Genomic DNA, 18930 nt, shown 5'->3' on the forward strand with positions numbered 1-18930 from the left:
TCTGGTTTGATTTGCATCCTGTCTTGGGTAGAGGTTTCATTTTGTGAAATTATTCAGCCCTTCATACCTCAGAGTCATCATTATAAAAGGTGGATGATATCTAATCTTCTCATGATCAAATGATGCCATGTAGGGGTGCTGCTTATAATTGGATTTAGTATGCAGTAAGTATTTAGTGATAGTGTGGTGTTTTAAGTACTGATTAGCATATAATCTTGTGCCAGTGGAAGAGTATTGGAAGAATTCATTACCTCTTCAAGCTTATAATGAGATGCACTTACTAGTAAAGGTTAGCAACAACAAAATTTTAGTAGTCTGATTTTAGACAAAACAAACAAAAACAACACCGAAAAAACCAAAAACAAAACAGCATCAAAAACCTCTGGCTGTAGACATACTTTTGACCCACACTTACGTAATAGTAATAATCATTATCAGTGCTGGCCTCCTTAAGGTGGGCTTTGTGTGAAAAAGACAGTTCAAACCCTCAAACTGCTTTCTCATCTAAAGTTGCAGATCATGAAAAGGAGTATGTGCCAGATTTGTGCAGTGTGACTGAGTTAGCACACGACAGACTCAGGGTTTGGATCTGTTTCTGGTGATTCTACAGGAATTGGTTTTAACCACTTACCTGTACATAGATGTAGTTTTATTATGTTACTTCTTATAAAACAAGTATGTTGGCAAAAAATTGCATGTTTAATAGTTATCCAGTTTACAAGTTGCTGCAGTATTGTAGAGATGCAGCAAATATAGTTTTTTTGATTTGCCCCAAAAATTTTCTCTAGAAGTAAGATTAGTATGAAGTGGTGTTGGTAAAATTTATGTTTTTTAAACTTCTGCCTGGTAATAGTGGAAAGCAATTGGAAGCATTTTGAGTTGATGCCCACATAATAGCTAGGTTAAATATTTAATTAGGTGTGGTGTAGTAGGCTTCCAGTCTCTGTTTTGTTAGGCCAGCCTCCTGTCTCCAAGTAAGCCTCTTTCAGCTTGCTTTGGGAACATGTTTTGTGGCATATTGTGAGAGAGATAGGAAAAAGTGCCCTGTGGGTAGCCCAGGTCCTGCTGCTGACCACTTCTGTGGTAGCCTGTGCCCAGGTGGGAGACTGTTCCTATTTAGTTTATTAGGAAACTGAAGCCTGGAGAATTAACTTTTAAAATGTAACTTGTATAGCACATTTTTGTGGTTTATTATTACCTATACTTTAACTTTCTGTTTTTTATTTTTCCCAGTTTTTTGAGACAGGGTTTCTCTTGTGAAAAGCTTTGCCTGTCCTTGACTTACTGTAGACCAGGCTGCCCTCAAACTCACAGAGATCCACCTACCTCTGCCTCCTGAGTGCTGGGATTAAAGGCATGCACTGCCACTGCTTGGCTGTTGATTCTAATTTTTGATAAGTAGTAATGTCCCTCAATTTTTTTTGAAAAAAATTTTTTCCTTTAAGGAAAGAACTTATATGAGAATAAAAACACTTTTGTATTTACTAACTTTTATTTATAATTTTGTGTTTTAAGGAACTGAAGTTACCATTCACGTTTTTAAGTGGCCATATTCATGAGCTGAGGATTCATGTACCGTGGACAAAACTGGGCTCCGAGCCTGTGGTCATTACGATCAATACAATGGAATGCATCTTGAAACTTAAAGATGGAATCCAGGTAAGAAACTACTGAGCCTGTTAATGTTAGCTACTTTCCACAGTTAATTTTATTTGCTTTAGGGTATGTCAACTGTCACATAAATCTATGTACTTACTTTCTGCATGTCCATTAAAGTAACATAATTATTTACAAAGAGCTGTTTTTACATTTTGATAAAGATCTAAAGGGTGTTTTTTTGTTTTTATTTATTTTAAAAGATTTTGATTAGTCAATTGTAACCTTACTAGGGATGATGTAGAGTTCTCATTACCTGTATCCTCAGCACGCTGAATGTTTATGTAGAGTTCGCATTACCTGTATCCTCAGCACGCTGAATGTTTATTGATTTGGCTCTCTGGAACAAGACCTTGGTTTGTAGGCCTTTGTGCTAGGACTGTACTTGGGTATCCCTGCCCCAGCATTGCCTGATTGCTTTCCAGTCTGAAGAGAACTGACAAGTTTGATTGAAATGCCATTCTTTATGAGATCTATAAGACAGTTTTAGTGTATAAGTCTTATCTTAGATAAAAATTTTAGTTTCTGTGCTATTAGGGTTATTTATGAACTAATAGAGTTATTTCCTGTTTGAAGTAGATAGTTTATTAGAGTAACTCACTGGGCTTTTATAATTTTTTTGTTTTTATTAGTTTATGTGATCTTTGATTCTAAATCTACAATATCCATCTTCACTTAAAAATATGATTCTGGAAAAAAGAATAGACCAGTGTTACATTCTCACAAAAATTTATTTTGTGAACTTTTAGTATTTCAGATTGTTCATAAATTTGTAGTGATATTGCAGCCTTGTTTCCTTTTATAATTATATCTGGTAATTAATAGTTCGTAACCTCATCTCTTACTTTAAGTTTTTTAAAATAAATCTGGGCTTGGTTATACCACCCATGTGGTGCTCTACTTTAAAAGAAGGAAAATCACCCAGACACTGATTTCCTCAGTGGGAAGGTAGAAGTTCGAAGGCTGATGTTCTATAAAGACACATTTCAGAGAGACAGAGTACAACTGATTACACGGTGGGGTTAGGTCTGTAATACGTGATATTGGGCCCTGTGGATAGTTACTGTGGGGTGATCAGATGTCCCCCCTGCACGGTATTTGAGGTCTGAATTTTGTGGTGCGTACAACAAAAGACCAAATGTCATAAACCATTCGCAAAACAAGTGTTTTCTATTAATGTTTAAAATTTTGGCAAGAAAGAATTTTGAAAATTACATTTGACATTTGGACAAATTATTTAGCATTTTACACCCCTGGAGAGTAATACTCAAATTTATGCTAGTGGTTAGAATTACATTTTAACAAAAATCATTACAAATGAAATGACATTTTAATGGTATTTAAAACTGTTTTTAGGTTTTACGTTTTGATTAGTAGTTTGTAGTAAAGTTTAAAAATGCCAAGAGTGAGAACAACTGAGGAGCTCTGCTCCAGTGCAGCTGCAGAGCAGAGAAGACTGGGTGGTCAGGGTTAGAAATGGCGGGTACCGGGTGGTATGCGCATGGAAGAGTCAGTGCTAATGTGAGCCAGAGCTGTCTGAGCCTTCACTGATGTCAGTAGCCAATGCACAGTTGTTGAGTGCCCTGTGGGAAGGTACGTCCTGTTTGTCATGCTCTCCCTTTCCCAACACCTGCTGACTGCCTAATTGGTGGTGGCCTGAAAGCATTACTCCAGTTCTCTGTTTTCAGCAGAGCCACTTAGGGAAAGAGATTTCCAGTGACTTAGTGTGACTGTGGCCTACAGGGTTACAATCAGCTGCCCTAACATGCATTTGTATTCCATTGTAATTACAAGACTTATAGGATGTGAAGGTGACCAAGTTGTGTTAGATAAAGTGAAGATTACATTGTTGGTCATGCAAAATTATTTTTGATATTTAGAAATTTCCTTAGTAATGTATTTAACTATATGCTGCTTACTGTGGTAGTCATATCTCTGCCAGTCATTGTCCCTACCTTTAAATCCTCTGGCTTTTTTGGCCTATTTTTTTTCTTTTTGAACTTTATTGATTCATGACATACTATGAACATTCTAGTGTAATCTATTAAAGTCCTCTGAACATAAAACTCAAGAGCTAAAACAATATAATAGCGTACATTTAACTGTACATCCCACCTCCCCTCCCCTTCCTCAATGTTCAACCTTTGTAGACTTGCTCTGTAAAATAATAGTAGACATTCTACACACTTAAATTCTGTCATGGAGAATATATATCTATATCTGTATATGCATATATTTTATTAAACCTTACAAAATATTTCTTCAACTTAGCTGAATAGAAATTTGTTCTAAAACTTATTCCGATTTTTGTATCATTTAGAAAGTAAATGTTTAAAATCTCTCTCTCTCTTTTTATTGTATATACTATTTATTTATTTTTTTTAAATTTATTTGTTTATTTGTTTATAAAAATTTCCACTTCCTCCCCTCCTCCCCATACCCTCCCATTCCCCCCACTCCCTCTCCCCCCCCCCCACTCCCTCTCCTCCTCCCTCTCCAGTCCTAAGAGCAGTCAGGGTTTCCTGCCCTGTGGGAAGTTCAAGTTCCTCCCCTCTCCCTCCAGGTCTAGGAAGGTGAGCATCCAGCCAGACTAGGATCCCAAAAAGCCAGTACATGGAGACAAAACAAGACCCAATGCCATTGTCAATGGCTTCTCAGTCAGCCCCCATGTCAGCCACATTCAGAGACTCCGGTTTGATCACATGCTCGTTCAGTCCCAGTCCAGCAGGCCTTGGTGAGCTCTCATTCGATCAGTCCCCTTGTATCACAGGGTGAATGCACCCATCACGGTCCTGATTTCCTTTTTCATGTTCTCCCTACTTCTGCTCCTTATTTGGACCTTGGGGGCTCAGTCCAGTGCTCCAATGTGGGTCTCCGTCTCTATCTCCATCTATCGTCAGATGAGGGTTCCCTCTGGTCCTGCCTTCCTTGCTCACATTCTCCCTCCTTCTGCTTCTCATTTGGACCTAGGGAGTTAAGTCCAGTGTTCCAATATGTGTCTCTGTCTCTATCTCCATCCATCGCCAGATGAAGGTTCTATGGTGATATGCAAAATATTAATCAGTATGGTTATGGGCCAAGGCCAGTTCAAGCACCCTCTTCTCTGCTGCCCAGCGAACAATCTGGGAACCTCTCCTTGGGCCTGGGAACCCCTCCAGAATCAAGTCTCTTGCAAACCCTAAAATGGCTCCCTTAGTTGAGATATATACCTCTCTGCTCCCATATCCATTCTTCCTCCCTCCCCCCCATCCCATTCCCCCAAGCCATCCCCTATCCTCCCCCCTCCCTTCTCTCTAACCATCTCCCCTTACTTCCACCCCCTACCCCCTGTGCACCCAAGTTTGCCTGGCAATCTTGTCTACTTCAATATCCAGGAGGATAACTATATGATTTTCCTCAGGTTCACCTTCTTATTTAGCTTCTCTAGGATCACGAATTATAGACTCAAAGACCTTTAACTATGGCTAGAATTCACTTATGACTGAGTACATACCATATTCCTCTTTTTGGGTCTGGATTACCTCACTCAGTAAAGCGTTTTCTATTTCCATCCATTTGCATGCAAAATTCAAGATGTCATTATTTTTTACCGCTGAGTAAAACTCTAATGTGTATATGTTCCACACCTTCTTTAGCCTGTCTTCTATTGAGGGGCACCTAGGTTGTTTCCATGTTCTGGCTATTACAAATAGTGCTGCTATGAACATAGTTGAACAAATGCTTTTGTAGTATGATAGGGCATCTCTTGGGTATATTCCCAAGAGTGGAATTGCTGGATTCTGAGGGAGGTTGACTCCCAGTTTCCTGAGAAACCGCCACACTGATTTCCACAGTGGCTGCACAAGTTTGCATTCCCACCAACAATGGATGAGTGTTCCCCTTACTCCACATCCTCTCCAGCATAGGCTGTCATTGGTGTTTTTGAGTTTGGCTATTCTGAAAGGTGTAAGATGGTATCTCAAAGTTGTTTTGATTTGCATTTCCCTGATTGCTAAGGAGGTTGAGCATGACCTTAAGTGCCTTTTGGCCATTCGAAGTTCATCTGTTGTGAATTCTCTGTTCAGTTCAGTATCCCATTTTTTAATTGGGTTAATTAGAGTTTTAGTGTCTAGTTTCTTGAGTTCTTTGTATATTTTGAAGATCAGACATTTGTCTGATGAGGGTTGGTGAAGATCTTCTCCCATTTGGAAGGTAGTATTTTTGTCTTGCTGACAGTGTCCTTTGCTTTACAGAAGCTTCTCAGTTTCAGTAGGTCCCATTTATTCATTGATTCTCTTATTGTCTGTGCTACTGGGGTTCTACTTAGGAAGTGGTCTCCTGTGACTATATCTTGTAGACTACTTCCCACTTTCTCTTCTATCAGGTTCAAAGTGGTCGGATTAATGTGGATGTCTTTAATCCATTTGGACTTGAGTATTGTGCATGGTGATAGATATGGATCTACTTTCATTCTTCTACAGGTTGACATCCAGTTATGCCAGCACCATTTGTTAAAGATGCTTTCCTTCTTCCATTGTATACCTTTAGCTCCCTTGTCGAAAATCAGGTGTTCATCGGTTTGTGGGTTAATATCCGGGTCTTCTATTCGATTCCATAGGTCGATTTCTCTGTTGTTATGCCAATACCAAGCTGTTTTCAATACTGTCGCTCTGTAATAGAGTTTGAAGTCAGGGATGGTAATGCCTCCAGAAGTTCCTTTATTGTATAAGATTGTTTTGGCTATCCTGGGTTTTTTGTTTTGCCATATAAACTTGATTATTGTTCTCTCAAGGTCTGTGAAGAAGTTTGATGGGATTTTGATGGGGATTGCATTGAATCTATAGATTGCTTTTGGTAGAATTGCCATTTTTACTGTTGATTCTCCCAATCCAAGAGCAGGGGAGGTCTTTCCATTTTCTGGTAAACTCCTTCATTTCTTTCTTCAAAGACTTAAAGTTCTTGTCAAATAGGTCTTTCACTTCCTTGGTTAGAGTTACCCCAAGATATTTTATGCTATTTCTGGCTATTGTGAAAGGTGATGTTTCTCTGATTTCCCTCTCTGCTTCTTTATCCTTTGTGTATAGGAGGGCAACCGATATTTTGGAGTTGATCTTGTATCCTGCCACATTACTAAATGTGTTTATCAGCTGTAGGAGTTCTTTGGTAGAGTTTTTGGGGTCGCTTATGTACACTATCATATCGTCTGCAAATAACGAAAGTTTAACTTCATCCTTTCGAATTTGAATCCCCTTGATCCCCTTATGTTGTCTTATTGCTATTGCTAGAACTTCAAGCACTATATTGAAGAGGTATAGAGAGAGTGGACAGCCTTGTCGTGTTCCTGATTTTAGTGGAATGGCTTTGAGTTTCTCTCCATTCAATTTGATGTTAGCTGTCGGCTTGCTATATATTGCTTTTATTATATTTAAGTATGATCCTCGTATCCCCAATCTCTCCAACGCCTTTTCATAAAGGGGTGTTGAATTTTGTCAAATGCTTTTTCAGCATCCAATGAAATGATCATATGGTTTTTTTCTTTCAGTTTATTTATATGATGGATTACATTGATAGATTTGCGTATGTTGAACCAGCCCTGCCTCTCTGGGATGAAGCCCACTTGATCATAATGAATAATTTTTCTAATGTGTTCTTGGATTCGGTTTCCCAGTATTTTATTGAGAATTTTTGCGTCAATGTTCACGAATGAGATTGGCCTGTAATTCTCTTTCCTGGTTGTGTCTTTGTGTGGTTTTGGGATCAGGGTAACTGTAGCTTCATAAAACGAGTTTGGCAATGACTTTTCTGTTTCTATATTGTGAAATACATTAAGGAGTGTAGGTATTAGCTCTTCCTGGAAGTTCTGGTAGAATTCTGCATTGAAGCCATCTGGTCCTGGGCTTTTTTTGGTAGGGAGATTTTTGATAACAGCTTCTAATTCTTCACGACTGACAGGTCTATTTAGATTATTCACCTGGTCTTGTTTCAACTTTGGTATATGGTACTTATCTAAAAAAAATGTTCATTTCTTTTATACTTTCCAATTTGGTGGAATATACAAAATATACAAAAATATATGCAATATAAAAAATATACAAAAGCATACAGGCTTTTGTAGAAAGATCTAATGATTCTCTGAATTTCCTCTGTGTCTGTTGTTATGTCCCCCTTTTCATTTCTGATCTTATTAATTTTCATGTTCTCTCTCTGTCGTTTGATTAGTTTGGAGAGGGGTTTGTCAATCTTGTTGATTTTCTCCAAGAACCAGCTTTTTGTTTCATTGATTCTTTGGATTGTTTTCTGTGTTTCTATTTTGTTGATTTCAGCCCTCAGTTTGATTATTTCCAGTCTTCTACTCCTCCTGGGTGAGTCTGCTTCTTTTTTTCTAGAGCTTTCAGGTGTGCTGTTAAGTCTCCAATGTGTGCTTTCTCCGTTTTCTTTAATTGGGCACTTAGTGCTATGAACTTTCCTCTTAGCACTGCTTTCATTGTTTCCCATAGGTTTGAGTATGTTGTGTCTTTATTTTCATTAAATTCAAGGAAGACTTTAATTTCTTTCTTTATTTCTTCCTTGACCCAGGGGTGGTTCAGTAGTTGACTGTTCAGCTTCCATGAGTTTGTTGGCTTTTTGGTGTTAGAATTGTTATTGAATTCTAACTTTAATCCATGGTGATCTGACAAGACACAGGTGGTTACTAATATTTTTTTGTATCTGTGAAAGCTTGCTTTGTTACTGAGTATGTGGTCAATTTTCGAGAAGGTTCCATAAGCTGCAGAGAAGAAGGTATATTCTTTCCTATTTGGGTGGAATGTTCTATAGATATCTGTTAAGTCCATTTGATTCATTACCTCTATTAATTCTCTTATTTCTCTGTTGGGTTTCTGTCTGATTGACCTGTCCATTGGTGAAAGAGGTGTGTTGTAGTCTCCTACTATTAGTGTGTGTGGTTTGATGACTGCCTTGAGTTCTAAAAGTGTTTCTTTTACATAAGTGGGTGCTTTTATATTAGGGGCATAGATATTCAGGATTGAGACTTCCTCCTGATGAATTGTTCCTGTTATGAGTATAAAATGTCCGTCTCCATCTCTTCTGATTGATTTTAGTTTGAAGTCAATTTTGTTGGAAATTAGAATGGCCACACCCGCTTGTTTCTTAGGTCCGTTTGCTTGAAAAACCTTTTCCCAGGCCTTTACTCTGAGTAGATGTCTGTCTTTGTGGTTGAGGTGTGTTTCTTGTAAACAGCAGACTGTTGGATCCTGTTTTCGTATCCAATCTCTTAGTCTGTGCCTTTTTATAGGTGAGTTGAGTCCATTAATATTAAGTGATGTTAATGACCAGTGGTTGTTGAGTCCGGTTATTATTTTTTTTATTTTTTTTGTTTCGTAGAGTTTGTATGTTTCCCTTCTTTGAGTTGTGCTTGTGAAGGGTCGTTAGATGTCTGAGTTATTGTAGGTAGTGTTGGCAATGTTGGAGTCCTTGGGTTGTTATTTTCCTTCTGTTACTTTCTGTAAGGCTGGATTTGTGGCTACGAATTGTTTAAATTTGTTTTTATCCTGGAATATTTTGTTTTCTCCATTGATAGTGAACGATAGCTTGGCTGGGTATAGTAGTTTGGGTTTGCATCCATGGTCTCTTAGTTTCTGCAGTACCTCTATCCAGAACCTTCTGGCTTTCATGGTTTCCATAGAGAAGTCTGGTGTAAATCTGATAGGTTTACCTTTATAAGTTACTTGACCTTTTTTTTTTTTGCAGCTCTTAATATTCTTTCTTTAATCTGTATGTTTTGTGTTTTGATTATTATATGGCGAGGGGATGGTCTTTTTGATCAAGTCTATTCGGTGTTCTGTATGCTTCTTGAACCTTCATATGAATATCGTTCTTTAGGTTGGGAAAGTTTTCTTCTATAATTTTGTTGAATATATTTTCTGGGCCTTTGATCTGCAGTTCTTCTCCTTCTTCAATCCCTATTATTCTTAGATTTGGTTTTTTTATTGTGTCCCAGATTTCTTGAGTGTTTTGTGATGAGAATTTGTTGGATTTGCTGTTTTCTTTGATCAGAGCATTTATTTTCTCTATGGTATCTTCAGAATCTGAGATTCGTTCTTCCATCTCTTGTATTCTATTGGTTATGCTTGATTCTGTAGTTTCTGTTCGTTTACCTAGATTTTCTATATCCAGCTGGCCCTCAGTTTGTGTTTTTTTCATTGCCTCCATTTCAGTTTTCAATCCTTGAACTGTTTCCATTACCTGTTTGATTGTTTTTGTATCATTCACGGATTTACTCATTTCTTCAAACTTTTTGTTATACTTCTCATCCATTTCTTTACTCATTTCTTCAAACTTTTTGTTATACTTCTCATCCAGTTCTCTAAGGGAGTTATTCATATCCTGTTTAAGGGACTCTATTGCTTTCATAATGGCATTTTTTCCACTTCTCCTGGATTAAGGTGTTCAAGTCCTTCTATTGTAGGGTCGTTGGGATCTGGTGTTTTCATGCTGTTTTTCAGATTGTTGGAGGAGTTCTTGCCTTGGTGTCTGCCCATCTCTTCCTTCAAATGCTCTATTGGATCTTCTGATACCGGGTCAGCTTCCCTTGTTGGACAGGGACTTCACTGACAGAAGGCCTACCTTTACTCAGGCAGGCTATTGAAACACAGACACCTCCCTCCTGCCGGGTTGCGCTCACAGCCCAGGCCCAGCACACAAGGCAGCTGAGCTGGGGAAATCCCCTCCTCCAATGGATGTCTGCTAGAAGATCAGTGCCCCATGCTGGCCATGAATGTCGCTGAGCTGACACAGGGCCCACCTGTCCTCAGGCAGGCTATCAAAACACAGGAACTGCCTCCTGCCGGGTTGCGCCCACAGCCCAGGCCCTGCGCAAGGCCGCTGAGCTGAGGAGATCCTATGGCCCTAGGGGGAAGGGAGGAAGAGAGGAAGGTGTACCTGGATGAAAGCTGGATTGGGAGGGAGGCGGGAGAGCTCTGCAGGGTGGAGCCACCACTGCAGGGTGACCAGGGAGTCAAGGGGGTTGGGGAAAGTCTGAATTCCTCCTTGCTAGGCTTCTGCTGCGGGCCAGGAGCAAACTCACCCCTCCTCCGATGGATGTCTGCTAGCTAGAAGATCAGTGCCCCTTGCTGACCAGGAATGTTGCTGAGTTGACACAGGCTCTTTTTTTTTTTTTTTTTTTTTGAGACAAGATTTCTCTATGTAACAGTCCTGACTGTTCAGGAACATACTTTGTAGACTAGGCTGGATCCGTCTGCTTCTGCCTCCTGAGTGCTCTGACATTAAAGGCCTGTGACACCACCACTCAATCAAAAAATTTTTTTTTTTTTAAGGGTCTCAGTATGCATCCTTCTCCGTCTTGGAACTTGCTGTGTATAACAGTCTGGTCTTGAACTCATAGAAATCCACCTGCTTTAGTCTCCCTAGCTGGGATTAAAGGCCTGTGCCACCAGACTGACTCATGTTTAAAATCTGTAAAGTTAGTAAATGCAGTAATTTGTAAGGCTATCTATAGAATCAGCTTTATTATTATTAAGACTGAAGAAATTGAACTTACACCAAAGCTTCAGTATATCACACTGAAGAACTAATGAGCTTTAAATTTGTTTTTGGCTAATACATGCAGTTGTAAACTCTCCTTAGTATTTGGAGTTATAGGGTATGTTTTTCCAGTGATCTCTTCTTGCATTCTTAGGAGTTTTGAGAATCTCTTATTGGCTCTAAATTTCTCATTTGGGCTGTGGAATTACTATACTCTATTGATTTTTTTCATTTCTCCTAGCATTGGCCAATGATGACCTTGATATAACGTAGATAATATGGTCCATTTTCTGTCTTTAGCCTCTTTATTTCAAGACTGAGAAGCAAGAATTTTGCTTCTCACATCCCATGGCTAGTATAGTTACTGCCAGTGGAGAAGGGAGCCTGTGTGTCCTGTGATGGGCCAAGTCTTCCGGCCTGTGTAGAGCTCCAAAAGCCACACACTTGGTAACACACTGTATAAAAGCTCCTTACATTATCTTGTAGTTTTGAAGGAATATTTTTAGGTGGATTCTGTGGTTAAGTAACTTCTAGACACTGGACACACACCCTCTGTCTGAAAACTCCATTCCTTGGGTTTGAATTCTTGTTTTGTTTGTTGTAACTGGTATGAATACTTTCTCCTGATGCCTTTTGTGCGAAGGCAAATGGAAGTATCAACAAAAGTGAGCCCACTTGCGGCTCACTGATTTTTACTGGACTGGTTAGTACATCCATAGATCCTCTTCCTCTGTTCTTTAGCTCTGCAATGACAAGCAATGTGGCACCATTGTCCCCAGCTTTTTTTACGTGAATGCTGGGATCTGAACTCAGGTCCTTGTTCTTGGTGGGGGATAAGTGCTTTACTAACTGATCACCCCCAGCCAGCTCCTTTTATGCTCTTGTTGTTGTTGACACAACTGTATGAAAGATGAAATTAATATACAACCAACTCTTTAAAAATGTACAACTTAGTCAAATGGTGGTGGCACATGACTTTAATCCCAGCATTTGGGAAGCAGAGACAGGAGAATCTCTGTGAGTTTGAGGCCAGCCGGGTCTACAAAGTTCCAGGACCAGCTCTAAGGCTACAGAGAAACCCTGTCTCGAAAAAAACCAAAAAGAAAAAAAAAGTACAACTTAATAGATTGGTATTATTAAATTTACTATAAGGGTTGTTGTATTCACAATATTTTTCAACCACCAGCACAGTCTAGTTTAAAAACTTTTTCATCACCTCATAAAATGCCCTGTACGTATTGATGTGTTGCTGTAATCTTCTTCCTATCCCTGTCCTTGTTTGTATATTCTAGAATGTTGCATAAAATAATATGGTATGTGACAGTCGTGTCTAGCATCTTTTGCTTAGCAGGGTATGTTTTAATATTTAAGAGTTTGCTACTGTTTGTTTATATCCACGAAACAAATTGTTTTCCTTTCATTTCACAACAGTCATCCCAGAGAGTATGAGTGATAATGCGTGTGCTTTTGATTTGTGTTTCCACAGTAACTAACGATGTTGAACATCTTCATTTTCATGTTCTTTTTGGTCTTTTGTATATCTTTTTTAAAATTTCTTTTAAAATTTCTATGACTTTTTTCTTCCTTCCTTCCTTCCTTCCTTCCTTCCTTCCTTCCTTCCTTCCTTTCTTCCTTCTTTCTGTTTTTTTTTTTTTTTTTTAGACAAGGTTTCACTTTGTAGCCCAGGATAGCCTATGTAGGTCAGACTGGCATTGAACTCTACAGATGTGTTGCCTCTGTCTCCTGTGTTAGCATTAAAGGTTGGCCTCTATTCTACTTTTAAATGTATACTTAGTGGCATTCTGTACTTACCATTCGTTGCCATTCAGTTTATGTGGGTAAGCGACTGGTGGTTTGAAGGAAAATGGCCCTGCAGAGAGGACACTACTAGTGTGACTTTCTTGGAGTAGGTGTGGTCTTGTTGGAGGAGATCTGTTGCTGTGGGGATGGATGTTGAAGTCTCCTGGGCTCAAACTTCTTCCAGTGTGGCAGAGCGTTCTCGTTCTGTTGCCTGCAGATCAAGATGTAGAACTCTTAGCTCCCTCTTCAGCACCATGTCTGCCTGCATGCGGTCTTGCTTCCTGCTATGATGCTAATGGACTAAACTTCTGAAACTGTGAGCCAGCTCCAATTAAATATTTTCCTGTATAAGAGTTGCCATGGCCATGGTGTCTCTTCATAGTAACAGAAATCCTGGCAGACAGAAATTGTTACCTGGGATGGGGATATTGCTGTGATAGACCTGTTAGGACTGTTATAGAGAGAAATCCTGTTTCAAAAAAAAAGAGAGAGATTTTAAACCTGTGATAGACCAGTCTTGTGCTATTTTGGTGAAGAATGTGGCTGCTTTTTGCCTTTGTTCAAAAGTTTGTTTAAGACTAAAGTGAAGAGTTTGGATTAACTCCAACTCCATTGGGAGAGTAAATTTCAAAACAGCCTAGTATTGACTCTGTCAATATTAACTCTGTGGTTATTAGTGTTAATTTGAATGAACATCTATAATGAAAAGAAGTAAGATGAGCAAGGAAAAATATAAAATGCACAATTTGAAGAGTAAAGGAGCACCAGGAAGTGGAATGGAGCTAAGTCCTGTGTTCAAGGAGACAAACAGATTAAGAAACGGAATAAAGGGACCAGAGTCATCTAGTTAACTCTAGTCATCACACAGACTTTATAAGACACCAAGCACAACTCCTAAGTTAACTCTAGTCATCTAGCTAACTCTAGTCATCTAGCTAACTAACTCTAGTCATCTAGCTAACTAACTCTAGTCATCTAGCTAACTAACTCTAGTCATCTAGCTAACTAACTCTAGTCATCTAGCTAACTAACTCTAGTCATCTAGCTAACTAACTCTAGTCATCTAGCTAACTAACTCTAGTCATCTAGCTAACTAACTCTAGTCATCTAGCTAACTAACTCTAGTCATCTAGCTAACTCTAATCTAGCTAACTCTAGTCATCTAGCTAACTCTAGTCATCTAGCTAACTCTAGTCATCTAGCTAACTCTAGTCATCTAGCTAACTAACTCTAGTCATCTAGCTAACTAACTCTAGTCATCTAGCTAACTCTAGTCATCTAGCTAACTCTAGTCATCACACAGACTTCAGAAGACACCAAGCACGACTCCTCAGTTAACTCTAGCTGACCCTGCTCACCCTTCAGGTGTTCTCACTCAGGTAAGATGGGGGAAACGCTGCTCTAGAGACTCAGAAGAAAGCTCGTGATGTAGGTGTCGTGTGATGCTTGTGACTGACTCATAACCAAGCTTGTGGATGGTGATCTGCACGGCTTGCGAGGGAACTGGCCACACACAACAGGTAGAACTGAAACCTGAGCACAAGCTGTGCTTGCTTATCTTTTTTGATCTGGAAAGTTAATTTTATTTATATATATATATATATATATGTATATAAATTTTTATTCTCTTACAGCTTTTTAATGAAGAAAAAAGTACTTGGCTAGAATCAAGGAAGGCTATAGCTTCATGAGGGTTCTCTAAGAGTGTTACGCATGAGTGAACATTGGGATTCTAACAGGGGCTAGTGTGAACTTAGTTACAGGGTCCGGTGCTGTGAACGCTACAGTTTACATGTGCAAGTGCTCTCAGAAAAAACCTGTAGTCTGAGACTTATGGCCTGCTGGTGATTGCACATTTCTTTGCTATTGACTTTATGCCATTCTAATGGTTACTTGCCACATGGATTGCAACTTCCCCTTGTTTCTATTTGCTCCACAGGTTCAATAGACAATAATTCCTTGATTTAGATCTGATGATTAGATGCCTGTTATTTTCTTCTTCCTTAAATGTGCTCATTTTAAAATAACTATAGTGTGCGTGTGTGTGTTTGCATGTATGATATGAGCAACACATATGGAAGTCAGAGGACAACTGTGGGAGTTGGTCCTTTTCCAGCAAGTGGTCTGCGGGAACTGAATTCGGGTTTGGTGCCTTTACCCACTAAGTCATTGTCTTGCTGTTCTGAACCTATTTGTTTTGTTATTTCTTTTTAGTTTTTAGAAATTGTACTGAGCGTTTATATCTCAACTGAGTTTTGTCTCAGTAGATTGGAGGGTTTTTTTTTTAACTTAAAAATTATTTTATGTGAGAGTTTTGCTTGCTCATAGAGGCCAGAGAGGGCATCAGGTCAGGTCCCCTAGAACTAGAGTTACAGGTGGGTATGAGCCACTGTCTGGGTCCTGGAATTGATCCTGGGTCCTCAGGAAGAGCAGCAGCCAGTGTTTGTAACCACTGAGCCATCTCTCTAGGCCCTGGAGTGTTTTAGATTGTTTCTATTTATGTACTTTTTAGTATGGCTGAGTTATGTAGTCTTTCTCCTTGACTTCTGGTTTACCTTTCTGTGAGTTCTGTCAGTGGCCAGTTGTGGTATGGAAATACTAAATGGAAAAGTCCTAAGCAAACAATTCATGTTTTAAATTTCACATTAGGATCATTCATGTTAGGGTCATGAAGTCTCTAGGACATGAAATAACTCTTTTCCCAGCATGTCCATGTAGCATATGCTGCCCACATGTTAGATCATTATTATCATGTAGTGAGGTCTCATAGTTCTGCAGTGCTTGTACTCAGATAACCTATTATACTAAAAAGTGACTTCAAAGAACAAGAACAATAATAATGCAATTTTGATATGGCATAATTGTAGCACAAATAATAAAATCCAGAGACAGATTTATGGGTTAAAGCTGATTATCAGAGAAACAGAGCAGTTAGCCATTAGAGATCTTACCTCTACCAATGCTCAGACTGAAAGGATGATCCTCAGACTGCCTAGACTGTGCTGTCTCTCCACCAAACCTCAAACTCCACGCTCCAGTGAGTTCCTGTCTCTTCCCCTTTATATTCCTTTCTCCATCCAGCCATATTGCTCCTGCCTCCACCTCCCTAGTGCTGGGAGTAAAAGCATTTGATTCCCAAGCAAATTAAAGGATTAAAGGTGTGAGCCACCATCACCTGAATCTGTTTCTGGATTTATCTTTTGTAGCTCAGGGTGGCCTTGAACTCACAGAGATCCATCTGCCTCTGTCTCCCAAGTCCTGGTATTAAAGGTGTGTGCTGCCATTGCCTGGCCTCCAGTGATTTAACTCTGCACTCTGATCTTCAGGCAAGCTTTCTTTATTAAAATAGACATAAAATAGCACTACACATAATCTTTTTTTTTTTTTTTTTTGAATACAGGGTCTCATGTTGCTTAGGCTGACCTCAGACCTTTGACTATGTAACTGAAGATGACTTTGCATGTACTTCCTGCCATGGTCTACCAAGTGCTGGGATTGCATGCATGTGCCACCATTTGTAGCACTGTTCTATCAGTAGTAATTTTTAATCTTACTCAAAAAATTTTATAAATTAAATTTCATTGTAAATATGTTTATAAAAGAAAAGCAGATTATATCTCTATTAGGTATTTGTCTATTGCTGCCTCAAGAGGCTTTACAAAAACAGCTTAAGGAAGGAAGGGTTCCATTCCCAGAGTCTTGGTGAGGAGGTGATCACACTGAGTCTGCAGTCAGAAGCAGAGAGCAGTGAATGTTTGTGTTGTGCTGCTTTCTCCTTTTTTCCTCTTTCACTGCATCTCTTGGAATGGTAGAGCCCATGTGTATGACACTTCAATTAACCTAATCCAAAGAGTCCTCATAGACACGCTAGAGATTTGTTTCCATGGTGATTCTAGATCACATCAAATTAGGAAGATTAGCAATCAAATTTCAGGTTCTACTCTACAGTGTCTTCTTTTTTTTATATATATATTTACTTATCTTTTTGGTTTTTGGGTATGATATGTGTTTGTTTGTGTACATGCTACGGAGTGCGTGTAGAAGCCAAAGGACAATGAAGGTATCAGTCCCCACTTCCCGCCTCATTTGAGACAAAGTCTGTTTTGTTTGCTCCTGCATGCGCTAGGCTGTCTGCCTTTAAGCTTTGGGGATTTTCCAGACTCCACCTCCCACTAGGATTACAGATGTGTGCCACAGTGCCTGGATATGTATGGGTTTCTGAGGATTCAAACTCAGGTCTTGAAGCATGCATGTCAGACGTTTACCCACTGAGCCATCTCCTTACCCCGCATCAGTTACTGTCCATGGAACGTGTGTGTGTGTGTGTGTGTGTGTGTGTGTGTGTTGGGTGCATTTGTACGGATGTTAGGGGACGTTTTAAGGGAGTTCTTTCCCTCCCTTCCCAGTGTTGGGTCTGGGTATTGAACTTAGGTCCTCAGGCTTGACAGCAAGTGCTTTAACTCACGGAGCCATCTTGTTGGCCTCAGTTTTAATCTCTACGTCAATTTGTTTATGGGAAAGGTAAGAAATGCTTTTATTCCTGAAAGTAAAATTACTTCAGTATTGGCAAAGCCAATACCAATTTAGGAGGGGAAAATGTTCTTAGGGTTTGCTTTATGTATTGCTTTCTATCAGTATATGTTTTTCATATGCATCAGGGAAACCCCAGTAAGAGTAGATACATCTTTAAGGAAACTCACTACATTAATATTATTTTTTTATATTCAAGTGAGATGAAGTTTAAACTACTAGAGAATATGGATGGACTCTCTCTCTCAATGCATTTTCTTTTTTTAAAAATTGATTTATTAACTATACAGTGTTCTGCCTGCATGCATGAATAAGAGGACACTAGATCTCATTACAGATGCTTGTGAGTCACCGTGTGGTTGCTGGGAATTGAACTCAGGTCCTTTGGAAGAGTAAGCAGTGTGCTTAACTGCTGAGCCATCTCTCCAGCCCAAGTATGAACTCCCAAAGAATAAGTCATGTATTTAATTTTTAGCCTTTATTACATAAGTATGCATGTTTTCTTGTAAAAGTTAAAGGTATTTAGACCTTAATGACTGTCTAAAATATCTGATTATATATGGATAATCTAGACTGAATGTTAGAGAATTGTAACTACTGAATAGGGATTCCTCGTTAATTCAAACAAGAATGTAGTAAACATTATGCTTTTGCTTTTTCCTATAGTTCTTCTTCTTTCTTTTTTCTTTGTTTTTTTTTTTTTTGCGGCACTGAAGTTTTTGTTCATGTGGACTGTTAAAAATGGGCATCTATACCAGTGTCGAATGAGGGTGGGAGAGGAAGGCAGGGTAGGCAAGTAGGTAATAAAGCTCCAGGTTTATTCCATCATGGATTTCATAATCTCCCAGAGACATGGTCCTTCAAAATTGTGTACCACCTTTTAAGAACGATCTTATTCCACCGGGTGCCAGTTTGGGCCGCTATCAGTTTCTTCAAGTCCCCGATGGTGTCATTGGTGTTGCACTTGACGTGGACTTTCTTTCCTAGACGGTCGTTGCAAACCACCTCAGTCATTGTGGCTGGACCTCTAAACCCCTTGAACTTATCGACGACACAACTCCTTCCTATAGCTCTTCTTTAGGAGCCAAAGTCCCCTTCATAAAAAATAAAGATGAATACATCATTATTATCTGAAAACTGATAATTTTATGCCTGCTAATAGTATTATAATATATAATTTGATGTTTCTGATTTTACTTCAATTATTTAAAGTCTTTAATGGGTAAGTTGACTTCATTAATACTGTTGAGTATTTCTGTGCTTGATTGAAATTGACCTGAAATACATCTTTTTGTACTTTCATACTAAACACTCTGCATTTGTGTTATTGACTGATGGTTTTGCTGAGGATCCATCCCAGAGCCCTCAGAATGCTAGACAAATGCTAACTCCAGCTAGCCTCCCAGTATCTCCCTTTTAGAA

General features: G+C 39.1%; 1 protein-coding gene and 1 pseudogene across 4 annotated transcripts in view; one reads left to right on the forward strand and one right to left on the reverse strand.

Moving 5' to 3' along the window:
- The window catches only part of Vps13b (vacuolar protein sorting 13 homolog B), a 513205-nt gene that overhangs the window by 6943 nt on the left and 487332 nt on the right, over positions 1 to 18930 (forward strand). For all 4 annotated transcript variants that reach the window (XM_085679117.2, XM_085679115.2, XM_085679119.2 and 1 more), the window contains exon 3: positions 1516 to 1659. In XM_085679117.2, the coding sequence (XP_085535243.2) occupies positions 1516 to 1659 (144 nt within the window). The remainder of the gene's footprint in view (positions 1 to 1515; positions 1660 to 18930) is intronic.
- LOC125415164 (ubiquitin-like protein 5 pseudogene) lies at positions 18258 to 18565 on the reverse strand (annotated as a pseudogene).

The sequence above is a fragment of the Myodes glareolus genome, chromosome 19 (assembly GCF_982192425.1).
Source record: "Myodes glareolus chromosome 19, mMyoGla1.1, whole genome shotgun sequence".
Lineage (NCBI taxonomy): Eukaryota > Metazoa > Chordata > Mammalia > Rodentia > Cricetidae > Myodes > Myodes glareolus.